Source organism: Scleropages formosus, chromosome 23, assembly GCF_900964775.1.
Source record: "Scleropages formosus chromosome 23, fSclFor1.1, whole genome shotgun sequence".
Classification (NCBI taxonomy): Eukaryota; Metazoa; Chordata; class Actinopteri; order Osteoglossiformes; family Osteoglossidae; genus Scleropages; species Scleropages formosus.
The window spans coordinates 13,617,263-13,636,049 of record NC_041828.1 but is presented as its reverse complement, the minus strand read 5'-3'; the positions used below and the strand labels follow the sequence as shown (position 1 = coordinate 13,636,049).

Sequence of the window (18,787 nt, the reverse complement as noted above, 5' to 3'; positions counted from 1 at the left end):
ACATGATCAGACAGGGCAAAAAACAAGTGAAATTGCTCCTATAAAAACACTCATTATAGTAGCCAGTCTGCTTTCAATTTTCCACGCTTTGTAATGACAAGAAAAGGAAATACATTATTTTAATTGCTTTAAATTCTATTCTTTATTATGCCAGCAGTTACATTTGTAGCTGTTATACTGATAATGGAGTACAGTAATTCAGATGGTAACATTGACAAGTTTGCTTTAAAACTTTCACTAAACTTGTGTAACATATTTTGAGGGTTGTTTTCTATTACAGTTTAGAAATGATTGGGTGGTGCATGGTACTTTCTGAAATTAAATTTCAAAACAAAGTATCTCAGCTATATTTATATATTTTAGAGGGTTTGTAATTTGAACTATTAAGATGTTACCTTTGCAATGGACATGTATATCCCACATAACATAGCTGTTTGTTGCTATTATGCTTTGTCAGGTTAAAGTGGTCAGAAAACAATCAGGACAATAAAATGCTTTGATTTCTATTGCATTATGTAACAATGTTCTAATATAATGTAAGCGTCAGATGATAACTAGTCTTTCTAGATCAGTAAAATTTCAATTTTTTTATTCTAATGTAAACTAACACAGTGCAGAGTTAATACAGTAGGCAAGCATTTTATAAGCATAAACTTGCAATAAGCTTTTTATTTCTGTTTAGCTCAGCTTTGATTCTTGAAACAGACTGTTGTTCAATGATACATTGGCGTTTTAATTACTCTTTCTAGTAACATGATTCAGAAGGTTTGATGGAATAATCGATATTGGTCAATGTAAATGTTTTTGATTTTTTTTTTCTTTTTATTTCAGGAAAGCGGCTTTCTATTTTTATAGAACTTTTGTAAACAGGTCTGCTGCTAATTCTGTATCATGCTGTGGCCCAGCCCATGTAAAGAAGCAGTCAACAAAAAATAAAAGTGTGGTAAAATTGCTATTGATGAGGAAAGCTGCTTGAACATAAGCTTGTTTGTTGTAGTTCCAATGCCTTTGACATTTTTATTTTTATAAAATAAATTTCAGTATATAAAATCCATAATTGTACTTGGTTTTCTTTCCTGGTCTCGTTTTTACTAAATAGTTTGTGTGCGTGTGTGTGATATATTTTTTATGATATACAGTCATGTAATTTGATATGTACAGTGTGTACCACAAGAGAGCGCGAGGGAGACTGCGAGACATTTACGTCATAGCATCGTGCTGTCAGTACAGCACATGGCCTTTGTTCACGACCGCCACCAGACGGCAGCACTGCGCATGTGTGTGATCACAATACACGATATACGGTTCAGTAATCAAAGCAACCGGTAGATGGCGCACTACGTATGCCTCGTGATGGCCTAACTGCGCATGTCTGTGTTCGCAACCTCCGCTAGACGGCGTACTGCGCATGTCTGTAGTCTCAAGCTGCGCTCGATGGCGAAGGTGCAGTCATTTTAGATAAAGTCCGTCCGACCATGTAGGGCCGGGTAGCGAGAAGTAACAGTAGGAGGGATGTAAACAAAGTCCCAAACTGAAACATATGACTCCACGACAAGTTCAGTAAAAATGGGGAAGAGAGACAATCGAGTGGTGAGTTCAGTGGCGTTTAATCGCTGAAAATACAATATTATGCAGAGAGAGTAAATGGGAACAGTTCAGCGGGCGAGCGGGCGGGTAGGTCTCAGCCGCTTCAGGCAACCTTTTTCCGCGGCCTTGGAAAATACGCCAGTTCCAGGACCTAAGGGGCCTACGCAAAAGCCAACGTTGGTTGGTGCACGTGAATTCGTCACATTTTTGTGCATAACAACTTTGCATTATTGACTTTGATCTTGGTTGTTTTGTAGTTTTGTCCCGACTGACTATGTTTGGGTTTAAGCATAAACATTATCTTCATCTTGCCAATTCAGCACAACTTCTTCTTGGCTAGGTTTGATGTGGTATTTTTCAGCAGAGCCGTACTCACTGTGTAAGTGCGTTAATTATGTCTGTAAAGCGTTTTTATGCCCGGTTTTGTGAAGGACTTTTACACAGACAGAAGTTGTTTGCATGCCATGGCATGTGTGTAGACGAAGCACTGACTGAGTGAGTGGCAGCAACGTTTCCTGTTGTTTTGACTCGTCGTGTGTTTGTTTTGTTCTTCACAGGCTTACCTGAACCCCATCGCTATGGCCCGTGCGCGAGGACCCGTTCCTTCCTCAGGACCCTCCATACAGGACTACCTGAACAGACCGAGACCCACGTGGTGAGAGCAGCAGTGGACACGCACCTCATTCTCATATATTGATGATGTACTATCTCACAATCGAGGGTGTCCGTGTGCCGTTGGAACAATTCTTATTCTCAATGCTCATTCTTAGTTCTTCTGGCCAGTATGATGAGGATAACGGATGGCACCGTAGTTACAGCTTTCACCTTGCAGTCTGAAGGTTGCTGAATCAAATCCCAGTGCTTTTCTAGTTTACATTTATGTTTATTAATTTAGCTGATGCTTTTCTCCAAATTGAGTTTAGTATGTTAAGGTTACAATTACTACAATTACCAGCTTATAATTATTTACCCATTTGTTCACTATTAGGGGGCGCGGTGGGTTGGACCGGGTCCTGCTCTCCAGTGGGTCTGGGGTTCATGTCCCGCTTGGGGTGCCTTGCGACAGACTGGCGTCCCGTCCTGGGTGTCCCCTCCCTCTTCAGCCTTACGCCCTGTGTTGCCGGGTTAGGCTCCGGTTCCCCATATGGGACAAGCGGTTCAGAAAGTGTGTGTGTGTGTGTGTGTGTGTACAGCTGGGTAGTTTTACTGGAGCAATTTTTAGAGTAAGTAAGTAAGTACCTTGCTCAAGGGTACTACAGCCAGAGGTGGGGATTGAACCTGCATCTTTTGGATCCAAAGACAGCAACTCTAACCACTATAGCTATCCCCATTGGTGTGCCATTGATGCTGTGTAAATGGTTAAATCATTGTAAAGTTGACTGTGGAAGGAGACCATATTTAAAGGTGGTAACTAAATAAAGGTTAATAACACACATTAAATCACAAAGACTGTTGTGGGTCATTGAAAGAAGCCATTTGTTTAGACATCTGTGTATCCTTTAAAAGGCTTATTATAGAAGCAGCAAGTGGCATATTGGTTAAGGACAGGGACCCATAACCTAAAGGTTGGCAGTTGCCTCCACTCCTGCTGTAGTACCACTGAGGAAGGTACTTCCTTTGAATTATTCAAGTACAACTATCTGGTGTAGAAATGGATAACTATGCAATTTAGTAGTAGTAATACACATTTCACAAATTTTTATACAACAGGTATTAGACTTCACAGTAGAAACTTTCTTTTGTTAAATCATTTGCAGTTTGATGCCTGCCTGTATGGCTCTTGTAAAATGCCATTTTTCATTTTTCCATTTTCTCCCCATACATAAAAGTGTATGAATATTAATCATCTATATGGTTTGGAATTTGAATATTTTCTTGTCTTTATATCATCAGGGAGGAGGTGAAGGAGCAGTTGGAGAAGAAGAAGAAAGGGTCCAGGACACTGGCTGAATTTGAAGAAAAAATGAATGAGGTATTCATAAGTCTGTAAGAGTATAAATTACAAAAGTTAAGTAAACAGTAACTGAATGCAGTTTTTACCTATTTCTATAGCTTGATGTTTTTTGGAGTAATTTAGTTGTAGAATACAGTTCCCTAGTATAAATAAAGCTGTTCAAGAATTCAGATCTATGTGTAATTTCTGATGTAATTTTTGGATAATGAGGTATCATCTCTCAATAAACACAGTAACGAAGAACACAAGTAGCTCCTGTGTGTTTTTCTGCACATCTCAGTGGATTTATAGCCATGTGCCAGCTCATATGCAAAACAACACAAAAATCTTTTGATTCTATCATTTTCAATAATCAGCCCTACTGGAAAAAAGGCTAAAAGAAAAGGAAAGGGGGTGGGGCTTACGTATCATTTTAATATTTTTAGTGACGAAATTCAAAAGTCCTCTTAAATTAATGACGTTTGTTTAGCATGATGTTTTCTTTAATTCCAAATGGTACTTTCCGAGTAGCTGAACAGAGAGGATATGAGGGTTACAAGTGACTACAGTAACTGCATTATGAGAATTGCCTGAACATCATTTAATGTATTGTATATAAGCAATTTGTGAAAGTGCTTTACAGGAAAGAACAAATGCTTTATTTTTCCCATTGAAAATAATAGTAGTTTTTGTGAGAATTCACTTTAAAAGTACACCTTCGGGGTCAAATTATGCTCATTGTATGAGGGGAAATCTGTACTTTGCTGCAGGCTACAATAAGGCCCCCCTCCTGGCACTTGAACTGCCAGTCTTCATATTACGTTTGTGTCCTTAACCACTTCTAATCCAGCTTCCTGTATGGTAATAAAAGTGAATCTATTCTGCTCATTATTACATCATGCTGATAATTAATATTGCTCACACAGACTTCTAGCAGTTTACCTCCTACTTTCTTTCTTAAATGGTATACTGTGTTATAAATCTGTGTCACTGGTGAAATATGCGTCAGTAGCTTTGAGACTGTCCCCATAGCCAATACATATGCAAGGATTTACAAATGTATTTGTTTTTCCAATACTTCTGTAGAGGTGGAAGAAAGAATTGGAGAAAAATCGCGAAAAAGTACTAGGGGGTGGTGAAAATAAGAAAGATAAAGAAAAGAAAGAGGTATGTTATTTTGAAGGCATGTTTATTTTTGTACTAATACCGTTGTGTGCACCTCTCAGTTACTCTCTTCCTCTGTTTTCCTATGTTTAGAAAAAGCGGAAAGACAAGAAGAAATCCAGCAGGGTGAGAAAAGCTCTCCAGTGTTTTAATCAGCATCATTTAAAGTTGAATTTTACTAAGCTTTGTGTCCTATTTTTGGTGAAATTCTTACTGTCCGCTTTAACTTCGTTTGTCCTGTTATTTTCGTCTTTTAAACTTTTTTGGAATATTTCCGTTCAGTCTCCGGTTTCTCGGAAAAACTTGTGACAAAACACTTAAGAGTTTCATGTGCTGTTTGTTCTTTTCTTTTCTTGTGTCTGCTTGCTGAAATGAATTCAAATCTAATGAAGTATGTTCATTGTATTTGGTCAAGCATTCTTCATCTTCCTCCTCTTCATCAAGTTCTGATTCTTCTAGCAGCTCTTCTGAAACTGATGAAGAAGTAAGTGATTTCAGATTGTCTTTGTTGTGTTTATGTAATCAAACACTTTGCAAAAAGTATATCGGTACAGACCAGAATTTCTTGAGCTGTGTGAGTTTTCTGCTCTGATTCTGCCAGACAAATTTAAAGGCCATTGTTTGTTCCTGTTGAGCTCTTCAGTTACTTTGTTGTGATTAAAGTGTGGTGAAGAGAACTGAATGAATTAGTACTGAACATCATTTGCTTTAATCAGTCCCTTAGTTATTTAATAGAATGGCCTTACGCCCTGTGTTACCGGGTAGGCTCCGGTTCCCTGCGACCCCGTATGGGACAAGCGGTTCTGAAAATGTGTGTGTGTGTGTGTGTGTGTGTGTGTGTGTGTGTGTGTGTGTGTGTGTGTGGGGCTGGCTAACGTTGATTAAATACAACAATAATGGAAAATACTGCAGTATTTAGTTGTGGAAATTTGATTAAAATATTTGCTATTGCAGCTACTACAGGTTACAGGTTTTGTTTTCTATTTTTCAATAATGGAATGGTCTTATCAGCAACTACATACAAATATAAATAAGTGCTCAAATGGAGCAAAAACCTTCACACACATCTCTGTTGTGGCCAGTAGGGGGAAGTAATGTTCTAATGTTCTGGACACACATTTGAGTGATTAACAGTTACATAGTTATGTCATGACCTTAATCCAAATCACACACACACATTTTCTGAACCGCTTGTCCCATACGGGGTCGCAGGGAGCCGGTTATTGTTACTTTTAAAAATATATTTAATTATGTAGCCATTTGGGAAATATGTGTGTGGACAAACACATCACTTTTTGGTGGACTTTTTTTTTTTTTTTCCTGAATAGGAAGAAAAGAAGAGCATTAAAAAGAAGAAAAAGAGGAAGCATTCATCTGTGAGAAAAGCATCCGATGGCTCATCATCAGAGTCTGATTCTGATAGCAAGGTACCTCAGGCAGCCTATGTCGAAGTCCTGCCTCATTAGACAATTTCCCTTATTAGCAAGCATCTTTGTTCATATTTATTGTAACGTTCTTCCATTTATGCATGGACTGGGCTGAGTTGTTAAGGATGGTCCATGGTCAAAACCTTGCACCAACAGCAATAAACCTTGTCGACACACCCCACACTGCTAAGTAAAATGAAAAGTAGCATTGATTCATCTTAATGTTGGGGAAAGCGCACACAGCTGGTTGCCCTTCCAGCTAAAGCATGTGTATGTATTTGAGCCAAATGCAGATCCCTCTGTTAGTCTATGGATGAATGTCTATCAGTCAGGGAGTCTGTTCATGCAGTCAGTGCTATATGATCACTCCTTCGGCTGTTTTAATTCTCCCAGGAGTCCTCTAAAAAGAAAAAGAAGAAACCCAGGGAAGACCAGGAGAAAGAAAAGGTAGTTTTTAACCTTCTGAAGTGGTACAATAGAAGAGATTATGGAATTTTAAGCATCTATGTAAATTTTACTGTACTGCTGTTTTCCCATTGTCAGTGAACTAAATGTGTTCCAATGCAGAATTTTCTCACATGAAGCATTGGATTTAACTGTTGGCAGGATGATAAAGGCAGTCGGAAAAAGAGGAAAATGGATCGCTCATCCTCTGAATCACCTCCTGACTCAGAAGGCGAAGAGGATGTAAGACCAACGGTTGCCCTCCAGCTCATTGCCCTTCACTTTTGTCACAGTGACTTAACCTTTAACAATCAAACACATGCATTTTATGGAAAACTATGATTCTATAAATGAGTAATGGTTTCTTTGTTTTAATAATGCACTGTCTTTCTAGGGTGACCCTAAGAAGAAAAAATGTAGTGAGGAAAAGGAGAAAGTTACAGTAAGTTAACCATTGTTCTAATGCAGCTGTACATAACTGAGGAATTGGTTATTTGATATGCTCAAACAAGGAACTTTCTGAAAAACTGAGAACATGATCTTGGATATTGCGGTTCAGGTTATTTTTCATTTGTCTGATTTTTAACCAGGATTATCTATTAAACATGAAAATGTAATTCATGTTCATTAACTTCAGCAAAAAATGTCATTTTAGTATTTGCTGTACAGATTAGTTCCATAAATACAGTAAATGAAAATTCTTATGAAGCATTTTTTAATTTAGTAGGTATTAAATGCAGAGTGATTTAAAATGGAAATGTCAACCTATAGTACTTTAACAAACAAAAATAAAAATATTAGCATATAGATGAAGCCCACTGATGGTGTTTAGCCTAATAGTTCTATTGGTCTATGTAGTGAAAAACAAGCCTTATTGAGGGCATCGGTGTGTGAGAAAACAATGTTTGTGCTACTCAAACAACTTTGGAGCACAAAAAAAGTCACTTACTCCTTGAATGGCAGTGTATACTCAAGTAGAAAGTGAAAACAGATTGGAGCTGTTAATGCCGTTATCTGCGATTCTGTATTGTTACTTATGAAAATTACTACAGGGAAGAACGGAATTTTTTCTTTTTATTTTTTAAGTACACTTTACTCTCTGCTGTACATTACCAGGAGCCACCCCAGTGTGGTATCAAATACTTGTACACAGACAGAAGGTTGTACAACAAAAAACCTTTCCTTTTTCCTGGAAGGCAATTATAACGTTGTTGCTGCCATAATAGTGCTGTAATTCCATGAGCATGTTGTACTCTCCTCAGAGCATGTGCTTTTTACACACCTTAACCAACGAAGAACCTGCCAATAATGTCCATCTTTGGTCAGTTTACAGTGGATTGCATTATGTTGTATGTTAAACTTTTTAAAGGGATTTAAAAAATATACAAGTAATGTTTTTTTTTTTTTTTTTTTTTAAATATATTGTTTAATTCCACTGGCTAATATGTGAAATACTGAATCCCACCCTGGAGTGTTCATCAAGAATGTTGAATTTTGTGGAGATATCATGGATGTCCTTACCAGACACGAAGGCTGTATATGGGAACCGCAAAGATGCATGCTTCCAGATTTAACTTTCCCCAGAACATGTTATTCACTTTGAAATGGGAGGGGAAGATCAACTGAAATAAGTTTCTTGCTTGGTCTCACAGGACAAATCAAAGAAAAAGAGGAAAAAGAAGCACAAGAAGCACAGCAGAAAGAAGAAAAGAGCCTCCGGTTCAAATTCTGAGCTTGAGTAGCGTGTTTGTTGCACGTTCTGCAGATGTTATAGCAGTGAATTGAGTGTACTCCACTCAGAGGACTTTTACCACACCACAGTAACCACATTACTACACTTGCATGACAGTGGACTCTGGGGCAGGAGAAAAGCAAGCTCCTTCCTTCATCAACTTATAAACTGAGGAACATGGCTGTTTCAGTGATTTGAACTTCGTCTTTTTTATTAGAAAATTTTCTGTCCAAATAAAGGTCTGTGTTACCATTTGACTGAAAAGACTGGCTTATCTGAATGAAAGTGTTTTTACTACTCGCAAGACTATACGAAAAGTAGGGGAATTTCGATGCCTGCTTATTTTGCAGTTCAAAGTAAGAGTGACTGTGCAGTAGGAACTTAATTGTAATTGTTTGTCTTTTCTGGGCTTCTCCATTTTTGATTCCATGTTAAGCTTCAGTTTTTATAAACCTTCCCCGTATATATAATTCACTGTCATGTAATTAACGTCAACTACCCCGTTCGTGGCACACAAAATGAACATGGACTTCAGTCTTGTCAGGAAGGTGATCCACCTCCAATTAGAAGAACTGACCCGTTAGGTTTCAGTGGAATTTTACTTCATCTTTCACTTTGCGTATTATGCTGATTGTTGATTCTTACTGTGTTTAGTTGTGTGTTAGCTGTGACTCCTTTGACATCAGAATATGTTTCATGTAACTGGGTAAACATTAAAATAGTATGCTTGCTGTGAAAGTAGCATATGGGATTTTGCCCCATCTGGTACGCAAAGAAGTCCAGCAGTCACAGTGCCTGAAAGCAGCTATTTTGTTTGTTCAGAATCAGAATGAGTTTTATTGGCCAAGTGTGCTGACGCACACAACGAATTTGCTGTGGTTCTAGGTGCCTCCAGTATTTACAAACGGCTGACACAGAATTACAGAATAAATAATATTTACAGAGTATACAAACGTGAGAGTATAAATAGTATAAAAACAAAAAATGTAAATAAGTAAATTATGGAAGTGATGGGATATTGTTGCATTTACATCAGATCTATGGGGAGTGTTAACTGTTCATGACAGTGATGGCCTGGGGGGAAAACCTGTTTTTGTATCTTGGTGTGTTCTGTAACACCTGCCAGAGGGGAGGAATGTAAAGAGTTTGTGCCTGGGGTGTCTGGAATAGTTCTCGATTTTGCTCGCCCTCTTCCTCGTTCTGGACTTGAACATGACCTGAAGGGTAGGCAGGGGTGCACCAGTGATCCTCTCAGCTGTCTTGACTGTCCTTTGTAGCCTACAAGTATTTCTGTCCAATTTGGTAGTCGAGCCAAAGCAGAGTTATAGTAGGCCACAGGACAGACTCAATGACAGCTGAGTAGAACTGGATCAGCAGTTGAACTTCTTCGGCTGGCGAAGCAAGTATCCGCTGCTGGACCTTTCTCACGATTGAGTCAATATAGGTGTCCCACTTCAGGTCCTGGGAGATTGTAGGACCCAGGAACCTGAAGGACTCCACGGTTGACACGGTGCACTTGACAATGGCGAGGGGGGAGTGCAGGGGGGTTCCTCCTGAAGTCCACAATCATCTCCACCGTTCTGAACGTGTTCAGCTCCAGGTTGTTTTGACTGCACCAGCCAGCCAGCTGTTCAACCTCCCTCCTATATGCAGACTCGTCACCATCCTGCATGAGGCCAATAACTGTAGTGTCATCTGCAAACTTCAGGAGTTTCACAGAGGGTTCTTTGGAGGTGCAGTCATTTGTATGCAGGGAGAAGAGTAATGGGGGGAGTGCACATTCACCTCGGTGTGGTGCACTCTAATGCTTCTGTTGGTTTTATTTGTCTTATTTTTAGTCAACTTTTTCAGACCAGTTAATTTGTTTGCAGTTTAATATTTTCAAGTTTTACTTGTGAAATCTGGAAGTTATGGGTAGACCACGTGCATGAAAGAAGAACATTCAGCATTTTGGGCGGCATAGAAATGCTTCACTTATTCCATTATGACCAGTCATCCAATAATCCAGCAGTAAAACCCTCTGTGAAGAAAAGGATGTATTGTACCAATCATGTGAAATAGCTCTTAAACTTCCTATTCCTATTTCCTTTGGTGTAAAACTTCCTAGTATTTTTAAGGAAGTTGAGGTGATAGGTGTATATAAAAGAGAGTGGAGGCTACCCTAACGGTGTACACATCTGCTCCAGCAATAAGGTAGGTGATGTTCTTGAGTAAAATCCCATCAAGACCAATTTTTTTCAGGGAAGGTGTGAATATTTTTTGCTGATATTTTTTGTATCTTGCAAAGCGCTCCCTGCATTTATTGTCATTAATACTAATTGTTATAAATACTATGCCAATACCTACTACAAGGGTGGTGTTCAAATTTATCAGCCATAGAAATTAGGCATAGTAACTGGTAATATTTCTTTGTAATGTCTTTTAAGGCGGGGGCGCGGTGGCGCAGTGGGTTGGGCCACAGTCCTGCTCTCCGGGGGGTCTGGGGTTTGAGTCCTGCTTGGGGTGCCTTGTGATGGACTGGCCTCCCATCCTGGGTGTGTCCCCTCCCCCTCCGGCCTTACGCCCTGTGTTGCCGGGTAGGCTCCGGTTCCCCTGCGACCCCGTATGGGACAAGCGGTTCTGAAAGTGTGTGTGTGTGTGTGTTTTAAGGCTGTGCACTGTGCTATGAAATGGAAAATGACTGTGAAACAGGCTGTAACAAGCACTAGGCTGAGGTGACCTGATAAAGGCAGGAATGTGGTCCTGCTCCTATACCAAGATGTTATTACAGACATGTGTTCCTGCCGTTCCTGTAAACAAGGCCTACTTAAAGAAAACAGGATTGTCGGGTATTGGATATTTCTTCCCGCACGAGCAGAGACCAAACAGAACGAAGAAGATAAGAACTGCAGTACTAAGTGGAAAATTATGACGCACCTGTTGCACCGTATACAAATGCGTTATGCATGAATCTTGTAAAATAAAAAAGGGTGATGGGGAACGATCGGGGAGACACCCAGTTGTTGTAGGTTCTTGCCGCGGCTGATCGGTTCCAGGGGGGAGAGACAAATTTCTTCCACGGCACAATTTTATCCAACCACAGAAAATTGTTTTGAGGGGTAAAAGTAGTACCAATGATCCGAATCCTGTCATATGATAATTTAGCCGGGTGTCGGGCGAGTAACTCTAAACATCTGTCCATCCTTTTTGTCTTCTCTCGCTTTCTGCCTTTAGATGCTGAGCTGTGTTGTGTTTACGTTGCTAGTGGCAGGCCCGGCCTCCAGCTTTGAGATCTGTCCTGACCACAAAGTGTGTCCAGCTGGGTCCACCTGCTGTAAGGCAGAAAATGAGTACCGGTGCTGTCCGTCCGTACGCACGCACGCGTGAGTTAGTTTCTCCTGGGTGTGTGTATGAAACGCCATGGTACCAGTAGGTACCGCTCTTAGACTCTGCCCTTATTGAGCAGAACAGCATATAAGCAGAAACTGAGTTGAATTTACTGCTTGTGGTTTGCTCAGACCGCCGAGGACACCAGGGATCATTCTACAGGTGTGCAGACGGGCAGCTCGGTGGTTCAGTGTAGTCGGGAATTCTCCTGCCCGGACTGGTGGACCTGCTGCAGACATCCAACAGGAACGTACATCTGCTGTCCCTACTATCATGTGAGCGAGCCCCTGCCTGTAGAGATGAGTAATGAAATAAAAGGTACTGGTTTACAGCAATATTGAGATCAGACTAAATTCTTTCCGAATGTCTAAGGTATCTTTCGAAAATCATGGCGAAGGAGAAAAAATTCTTATATTTATTGTGCAAAAATCACACATAGGTCACATCGGTAGGAGTGTATCTACTTCTTTGCTCTTATTACCCAGGGACAGTGCTGTCTGGATGGGTACCACTGCTGCCCAAATGGCTATCACTGTGACTTGACCTACACCAAATGCTTGAACAACAACCTGCCTTATCCCTTCGGGCTGCATGTGCCAGCTGCCATGATTATGGCCACTAAGGTAACAAAGAAAGTCTGGCTCTGTAAAGGAAGTCCAGGTGGCTCTGAATAGAGTTTTATGGTTTTTGGGCTCAGATATAATCAGCACTGAACTTTGCCATCCAGGACCATCAGCAGCAGCAGGAAGATCTGGAGCAGCCCTGGGGCGCAAACATGAGCGTGTGACGCCCACTTACAGTAAATGCATTGGATGCTTGTTCTCCAACATGCTGTTGTCATCCTTTTCATGCATGACTTGGCTGTGCTTTGGCTGCTTTTGTATCCTGAAATGCCTCCCTGCTCAGTAGTGCTTTCTTTGGCAAATAGTTTGTATTACACTGTCAGTGAGTGACACTGCCTTATTAATATGACAATAAAAGCATCAGTTCTCAGAATTTTGGTGTTTAGTGGTTCAAACTGTGAACAAATACCACCCTTTGTTCCCAACACAAATATATTCACCTCTGTCATTTCATATTTACCAGGAATTTCACTCTGAACAAGGTATATATAATAATTTTTATATTTCATTACATTACAATTATTTTACAAATTCTTTAGGTTTATAGTTTGAATGTTTGCCTTTTTAAGATGATCATAATTGCATTTCATAACTTACATAATTACACAATCAACTTTAAAAGGGTAAAAAATACTATCCAAATTATAAACCAAGAATTAAAATAGCAAAGGTGAGACACTGAAAAGAATTTCCCTAAGGATGCATCACAAACCGCTTAGAAACTTACCATTAACATTTCTTGGTCAAAAAGTGCAGGGCATTAATGACAAGTCACTGCAATATTGGTTTTCAGTGAGGAGTATTTCTTTGTACACTTTACCTTGTGTTAGAAATATTTGTTACGAATTTTCAAAGACAAAAAAAATGTCCCAGATTATTTCAGTTGCATTTTCATTACTGTTTGCTTTTCTGAACTTGCTATGTCACCATTGATCAGAAAGCGATGAATGGCCATTAGTGGACACAAAACACACTCACATATTGCATAGAAACTGAAATGGTGCGGTAGGGGGAGCAGGAGCAGATGGCTTCAGGGACCAGTTTCAGAGAGCATATTTTTAATTCATTATTGCCTTATCCAAAAGCAGCCAGCAAATAAAGAGAAGTTCATTTCTACTTTTACACTTTTCTGACTGAAAACTTAAATTGACCCCATGCTGACAAACGGTACAAAGGAGCACGGAGACTCTGGATGAGCCGTTTCTGAATATAGAATAAATTAAAAGAAGTCAAACTTCTTGTCCTGATTGCATTTGTAAGTTGAGATACATGTGCATATGAAATTTACACACCCTACCGTATTATGCATTTAGTGTCAGTTTGGCTTCTGGTGTTTAGAAGCTACACTCTGTGATAATCTATTAACATGTTTCGTTTTATTCACGATAATAATGTAAATCAACATTATTGTGTTACAGTAAATTTGACCTTAAGTTTCACTTCCTCATCTGCTGAGAAATAAATAAATACATACATAAATACAAATCTTAAGCTTTGCTCGACCGTTTTTTATGGAGAGACTTTGATTTGTAAAAATAGGCTATTTAAACCCCTGTAACTTAATTTTTGAAAAACAAATCAATGTTCCTGATGTGAAAACTAACATAAATAATCTCAACAATATTATTAAAATTGCAAAAGAGAATTACCCCTTTATACAGCTGGACATTCTTTTTTTAAGTAGAGCAAGTACATTACTCAAGGGAGGAATTAAACCCACAACCTTTGGATCCAAAGGCCGTAACCCTAACCGCTGCACTAGCAGCTGTTCCCTAGGTCACCCCCCAAAGGAAAGCTATTGGGAGCTTGTACACACTGCAGCAGAAGGAGTTAAATGTGCAGTAAGTGCAAAAGGCACGTCTCTCGTTGCAGCTTAAATCTTGAGAACAGGAAGCCACCCCTGTGAATCTATAAAGAGGGCTGCGTAGGAAACTGAAACCCACTGCCAGCGCTCACGAGAAGAGACAGACATCCTCCAGCTGCCATTCATTCCTGAAACAAGGTTGGTGACGAATGTACGTTGTTCGGGTGTCGCAGCAGAAAGGGTCGGTTATTATACCTGTTGTAGGCAGTGTATCCGCTCACCTTGTGTGCGTGTAACTGAAGAGTACGTTTATGTGCGAGCGCTTGATGAACAGGACTATTTTCACTTTGTTTTTAAAAATGCTTTTTAATACTCGGGCAGTTTGATGCTGTCAGTGAAAGGAAGGGATCGAGGGCAACCCTAGCAGGAAACTTTGGAAAGGGGGGGGACAGGTGGTAGCGTAGTGGTCAGCGCTACTGTCTTTGGACCCTCAAGGTTGCAGGTTTGCTCCCCATCCCTGACTGTACTTACCCTTGATTGCTCTAGTAAAATCCCCCTGCTGTATAAAAGGGTAAATGATTGTAAGCATGTAACAATGGTGACCTTAACACTATAAGTTACTTTGGAGAAAATCATCAGCTCAATGAATAACCGTAAAGCCCTGAAAGCACATGGAACACACCAGCAAAACAAATGACATCATCACATTCTTGTAGCAAAGATCACTGCAATTTGAATTCTACTGTCACTTAACATGCCAAAATGAACAGAAAGATCTTCGAATGAGTGTCTTTTCTGGCTCTTGTCTTCTTCCTCAGATGCTGGAATTTGCTGTCGTGATGACGGTGGGGGCGCAGCTGGCTTTCGGCTCTCTCGTCTGTCCCAATGGAAACGTGTGCCCTGATACGTCCACCTGCTGCAGCACGGAGTACAAGGACGGGTGCTGCCCTTATCCGAAGGTAAGTCACCTGGGCTTTGTCGAGGAAGAACTATACCGGGATGGGTTTTACGGCTTACGCATTTATAGAGTACATATAACACACGCAGCATAAGGCTTCAATGGAGATGAGTAACAGCAATCATATGATATTTCAGCATGTGAAGAGGAAGCAGGCATTTACGTCAGCTGATTTTTTTTTTTTGGTCATAATTATTGGTGACGCAGCAGAATTTTTTGGTGTCACTCATTCTATAAATAACATCTTTTGCAGCTTGGGCTGGTTCACAATGGATGTGTAGAATAATATAGAACCTAATCATTCAGCTGAGCTTGATATCAGACTTGTGTCCAGGGTGATGGTTTCACAGTATCTGAAAAGGAAGTGATACAGACTGCGTGTGCGTTTGTGTTTTCAGGCCGTGTGTTGCCCAGGCCGCTCACGCTGCTGCCCCGAGGGCTACGAGTGCAACGTGCAGGCCCAGATGTGTGAGAAGCTGGGTGTGGAGAGCATGCCCATGCTGCAGAAGACGCAGGCAGAGGAGCCCGCTGCAGTCCCTGCTCTGAGTGTGCAGGCAGCCAGTTCGGTGGTCCACTGCGATGCGATATATGTCTGCCCCGACGGGACGACCTGCTGCAGACACCCGGCAGGGCTGTACACCTGCTGTCCCCTCTCACCAGTAAGAAATCATCTGTCTGGGGGAAAATGATGAGGTTCCTAATAACTTCAGCCTCTGTAATAATAATAATAATAATAATAATAAGAATAATAAAATTCTGATTTTGTGTCCATATCCATGAAAGGGGTTATGGAATTGGTGGAAAAATGAAACCATGCATACTTTGTTCTGTGTTTATTAATTACCCAGGCACAGTGCTGTCTGGATGGTTACCACTGCTGCCCGTGGGGTTACAACTGCGACCCTACGTACACAAGATGCGTGAGGAATGGCGTACCGCACCCCTTTTTCGTACACAAGCCCATGAGTATTATTAAAGCCACAAAGGTGTCAACAGCACAGGTGAGCTACAGTCCTAGTTCTCAAAATTCCCAAAAGCTTGAGCACTTTCAGGATGTGGCAACCCTCACCCCCACCCCTTCAGGATACTGGCTTGTGTCTTTTCGCAGGATGAGCTGCAACAGACCGTCGTTGCCCGGTCTCAGAACTCGGTCATCATCTGTGACGTAAACTTCTACTGCCCCATGGGCAACACATGCTGCAAGAGCCCTGCAGGAAAGTGGGGCTGCTGCCCATATCCGCTGGTGAGCCCACAGTCCAGTCCCTCTGACCTTTTACTCACTGAAGCTGTTTATATGCCATATGTTTATTCATAGTATTGTCCATATATTAAGCATGGTTTCTGAATGAATTATAATGTATAATGCATTTGTTATGTATTTAATGTTTGAACTGCTATAACACACAGCCTTTAGTACTTTAGTATAGTGGTTAAGGGTCTGTAACCAGGAGTTTGCTGGTTCCGATCCTCTGTGGGGTCTTACTTTACTACCTCAAAAGCAAGCAAATTAACCTGCTTTGGTTAAAATTGCAAGCTATTGTAAAAAACACAAAATGATATATTACTTTTGGAGAGAAGTATTGGTAATGGTCTGGTCTCTGGCGAGTCTGGGGTTCGAGTCCTGCTTGGGATGCCTTGCGGCGGACTTGCGTCCCGCCCTGGGTGTGTCTCCTCCCTTTCCAGCCTTGCGCCCTGTGTTGCTGGGTTAACCTCTGGTTCGCTGCGATCCTGCTTGGGATAAGCAGCTTCAGACTGTGTGTGTGTGTGTGTGTGTGTGTGTATTGGTAATGCAGTAAAATAATAGTTATATGCTCCTTGAAATCGACGTACAGAGGGTGTTGATACTGAGACGTGTCTACATTTTTCAGGGCCAGTGCTGTAAGGATGGAGAGCATTGCTGCGAATATGGCTTCAAATGCGATCGAACATCTAAGGAGTGTATTAAAGGATATCTCAGAGTACCTTCAGCCCTGAAGCAGGCTCAGCAAATTTGACACAATGCACCGGGTGTCCTTCATTAGTGTTGTGCATTTTTGATTTAGTCTTCGACCTCAACGCCTTTCACTAATTATTACATACTACAATGAGGATTGCATACAAAAATATATTTACCACAGTGAAAAGGATTTATAACAACACAAGACAACATATCAGTTATGTGATCTGAACACTTTATGTTGATTCTTTCGCATTGCTTTGATCATGCTTAACTTTAAAAAATTAATCACTGAAATAAAATTCTAAGACATATAATGGAACAATAAATGCATCTTAAACATCAAAATGTCTCTTTTCATCGTTCTCACTAAAGGGATCAGAAACTGTGTTGGATGCTTAGTGCAGTGGGTAAATTTTTGTGTCCTACTCCTCAAATATTCTACAGCTGAACGTGTTTCATGTTCGTCCCATTAGACATTTTGAGGGGTTTGTCGCCTGGCCTCCACCAATACAAATCCTCCTGTTTTTCATGCTGGTCTATCCACCTTTCACAAGCACTCTCAATTCTTCATCAGTCCAAAGCCTGAGAGGAGCAACTTCTCGCAGTTCACTGAAGCCTTACTGCAATCTTGCAGAGAATTCATAGGATTCGCCCTTATCTCACACCACACTGTACAGGCCATGAAGACATCCTTCCAGGACTACTACTACTCCCTCCTGTCTGTCTGTCTTCTGCCATCAGGCCTTTCCAGCTCATCTAAAATGCCACTGCTCAGGTTGCGTTTGTCCTGCCGAAGAGTCCCGATGTATCTCCCCTCCTCGGCTCTCTCGCAGCTGCCCGAAATGTCCCAAAACTCTCGTTATGACGTACAACGCAGTGAAAGGATCTGCTTGTCCTTGTCCCATGGGTTTTTAAATTGAAAGTGCTGCCATTCTCGTTTTTGACACCGATGTGGTGGAATGAATTCCCTCTGTCCTTCAGAACTGCCGAATCATTTTCAACATTTAAGAAGGCTCACGTGAGTCACCTTCATTGGATCCGTTCTCTTCCAAATCCATGTCAGTTACATTAGTTAGTCAAACGCATCTGCAATTTTCACAAGCAGTGGCCTCTAAATCTATTTGCACCCTTGATAAAGATGAACAAAATACACACGGAGGCTAAAACCACTCATCCCAAGCGGCAAACCAGCACTTAGCCGGGCAGTACAGGGCGCAGGGCTGGAGGGCGAGGGGACACACCCTAGATGGGACACCAGTCCGTCGCAAGGCACCCCAAGCAGGACTTAAACCCCAGACCCACCAGAGAGCAGGACCCAGCCAAACCCGCTGCACCGCTGTGCCACGCAAGACGTTTATAGAGAAGTAAAAGTGAATGAGATTATAGAGTTTTCTATGAAAGGGGAAAAAACAGCACAGCAGAATTATGCTGGTTATTGATATGCCAGAGTGAACATGTAAGTCTTAAACCTGGATTTAAAGGCTGAGACAGACAGGGAATTCCTGACAATAATAGCTAGACTATTCTAAAGTTTAGGTGCTCTATAGCTAAAGGCACGCCATCCTACTGAGGTCTTATTGATCATAAAGTATTTTAAGGTAGCCCGCATCCAATGAACAAAGAGAATGTTTTGGAAAATAAGAAACAATAATCTCACAAAGATAAGGTGGACCAACACCATTTACTGCCTTGTAGGTCAGAAGTAAGATTTTATGATCAAGTCTAAACATACAAGGAAGGCAATGCAGTGATTCAAGTACCGGTGCATATGGTCGAACTTCCAAGTTCTTGTAACAATTCTCAAAGCAGC

General features: G+C 40.9%; 3 protein-coding genes across 3 annotated transcripts; all 3 read left to right on the top strand.

The window, feature by feature from the left end:
- Nucleotides 1-1,410: 1,410 nt before the first annotated feature.
- fam133b (family with sequence similarity 133 member B) lies at nt 1,411-8,539 on the top strand. Its single transcript, XM_018731842.1, has 11 exons — nt 1,411-1,590; nt 2,145-2,242; nt 3,481-3,559; nt 4,607-4,687; nt 4,778-4,810; nt 5,100-5,168; nt 6,013-6,111; nt 6,505-6,558; nt 6,718-6,798; nt 6,950-6,997; nt 8,208-8,539. Exons 1-11 carry the CDS (start codon nt 1,567-1,569, stop codon nt 8,295-8,297), a joined length of 756 nt encoding a protein of 251 aa, XP_018587358.1. The 5' UTR covers nt 1,411-1,566; the 3' UTR covers nt 8,298-8,539.
- Nucleotides 8,540-11,686: 3,147 nt separating this feature from the next.
- Nucleotides 11,687-12,542, top strand: LOC108921998 (progranulin-like). The gene is made up of 4 exons (XM_018731814.1): nt 11,687-11,695; nt 11,785-11,928; nt 12,139-12,276; nt 12,381-12,542. Exons 1-4 carry the CDS (start codon nt 11,687-11,689, stop codon nt 12,438-12,440), a joined length of 351 nt encoding a protein of 116 aa, XP_018587330.1. The 3' UTR covers nt 12,441-12,542.
- Nucleotides 12,543-14,181: 1,639 nt separating this feature from the next.
- LOC108922031 (progranulin-like) lies at nt 14,182-17,322 on the top strand. Its single transcript, XM_018731857.2, has 6 exons — nt 14,182-14,278; nt 14,899-15,039; nt 15,437-15,697; nt 15,887-16,039; nt 16,147-16,281; nt 16,907-17,322. The coding sequence occupies exons 2-6, from the start codon at nt 14,899-14,901 to the stop codon at nt 17,030-17,032; spliced, it is 816 nt and encodes a 271-aa protein (XP_018587373.1). The 5' UTR covers nt 14,182-14,278; the 3' UTR covers nt 17,033-17,322.
- Nucleotides 17,323-18,787: the final 1,465 nt, after the last annotated feature.

Coding starts and splice junctions, on each gene's coding strand:
- LOC108922031 (XM_018731857.2), top strand. CDS start 14,899: ATGCTGGAATTTGCTGTCGTGATGACGGTGGGGGCGCAGCTGGCTTTC. Junction 15,040..15,436: donor GGTGCTGCCCTTATCCGAAG/GTAAGTCACCTG, acceptor TTGTGTTTTCAG/GCCGTGTGTTGCCCAGGCCG. Junction 15,698..15,886: donor CCTGCTGTCCCCTCTCACCA/GTAAGAAATCAT, acceptor TTAATTACCCAG/GCACAGTGCTGTCTGGATGG.
- fam133b (XM_018731842.1), top strand. CDS start 1,567: ATGGGGAAGAGAGACAATCGAGTG. Junction 1,591..2,144: donor GGAAGAGAGACAATCGAGTG/GTGAGTTCAGTG, acceptor TGTTCTTCACAG/GCTTACCTGAACCCCATCGC. Junction 4,811..5,099: donor ACAAGAAGAAATCCAGCAGG/GTGAGAAAAGCT, acceptor TATTTGGTCAAG/CATTCTTCATCTTCCTCCTC.
- LOC108921998 (XM_018731814.1), top strand. Junction 11,929..12,138: donor TCTGCTGTCCCTACTATCAT/GTGAGCGAGCCC, acceptor CTTATTACCCAG/GGACAGTGCTGTCTGGATGG. Junction 12,277..12,380: donor CCATGATTATGGCCACTAAG/GTAACAAAGAAA, acceptor TTTGCCATCCAG/GACCATCAGCAGCAGCAGGA.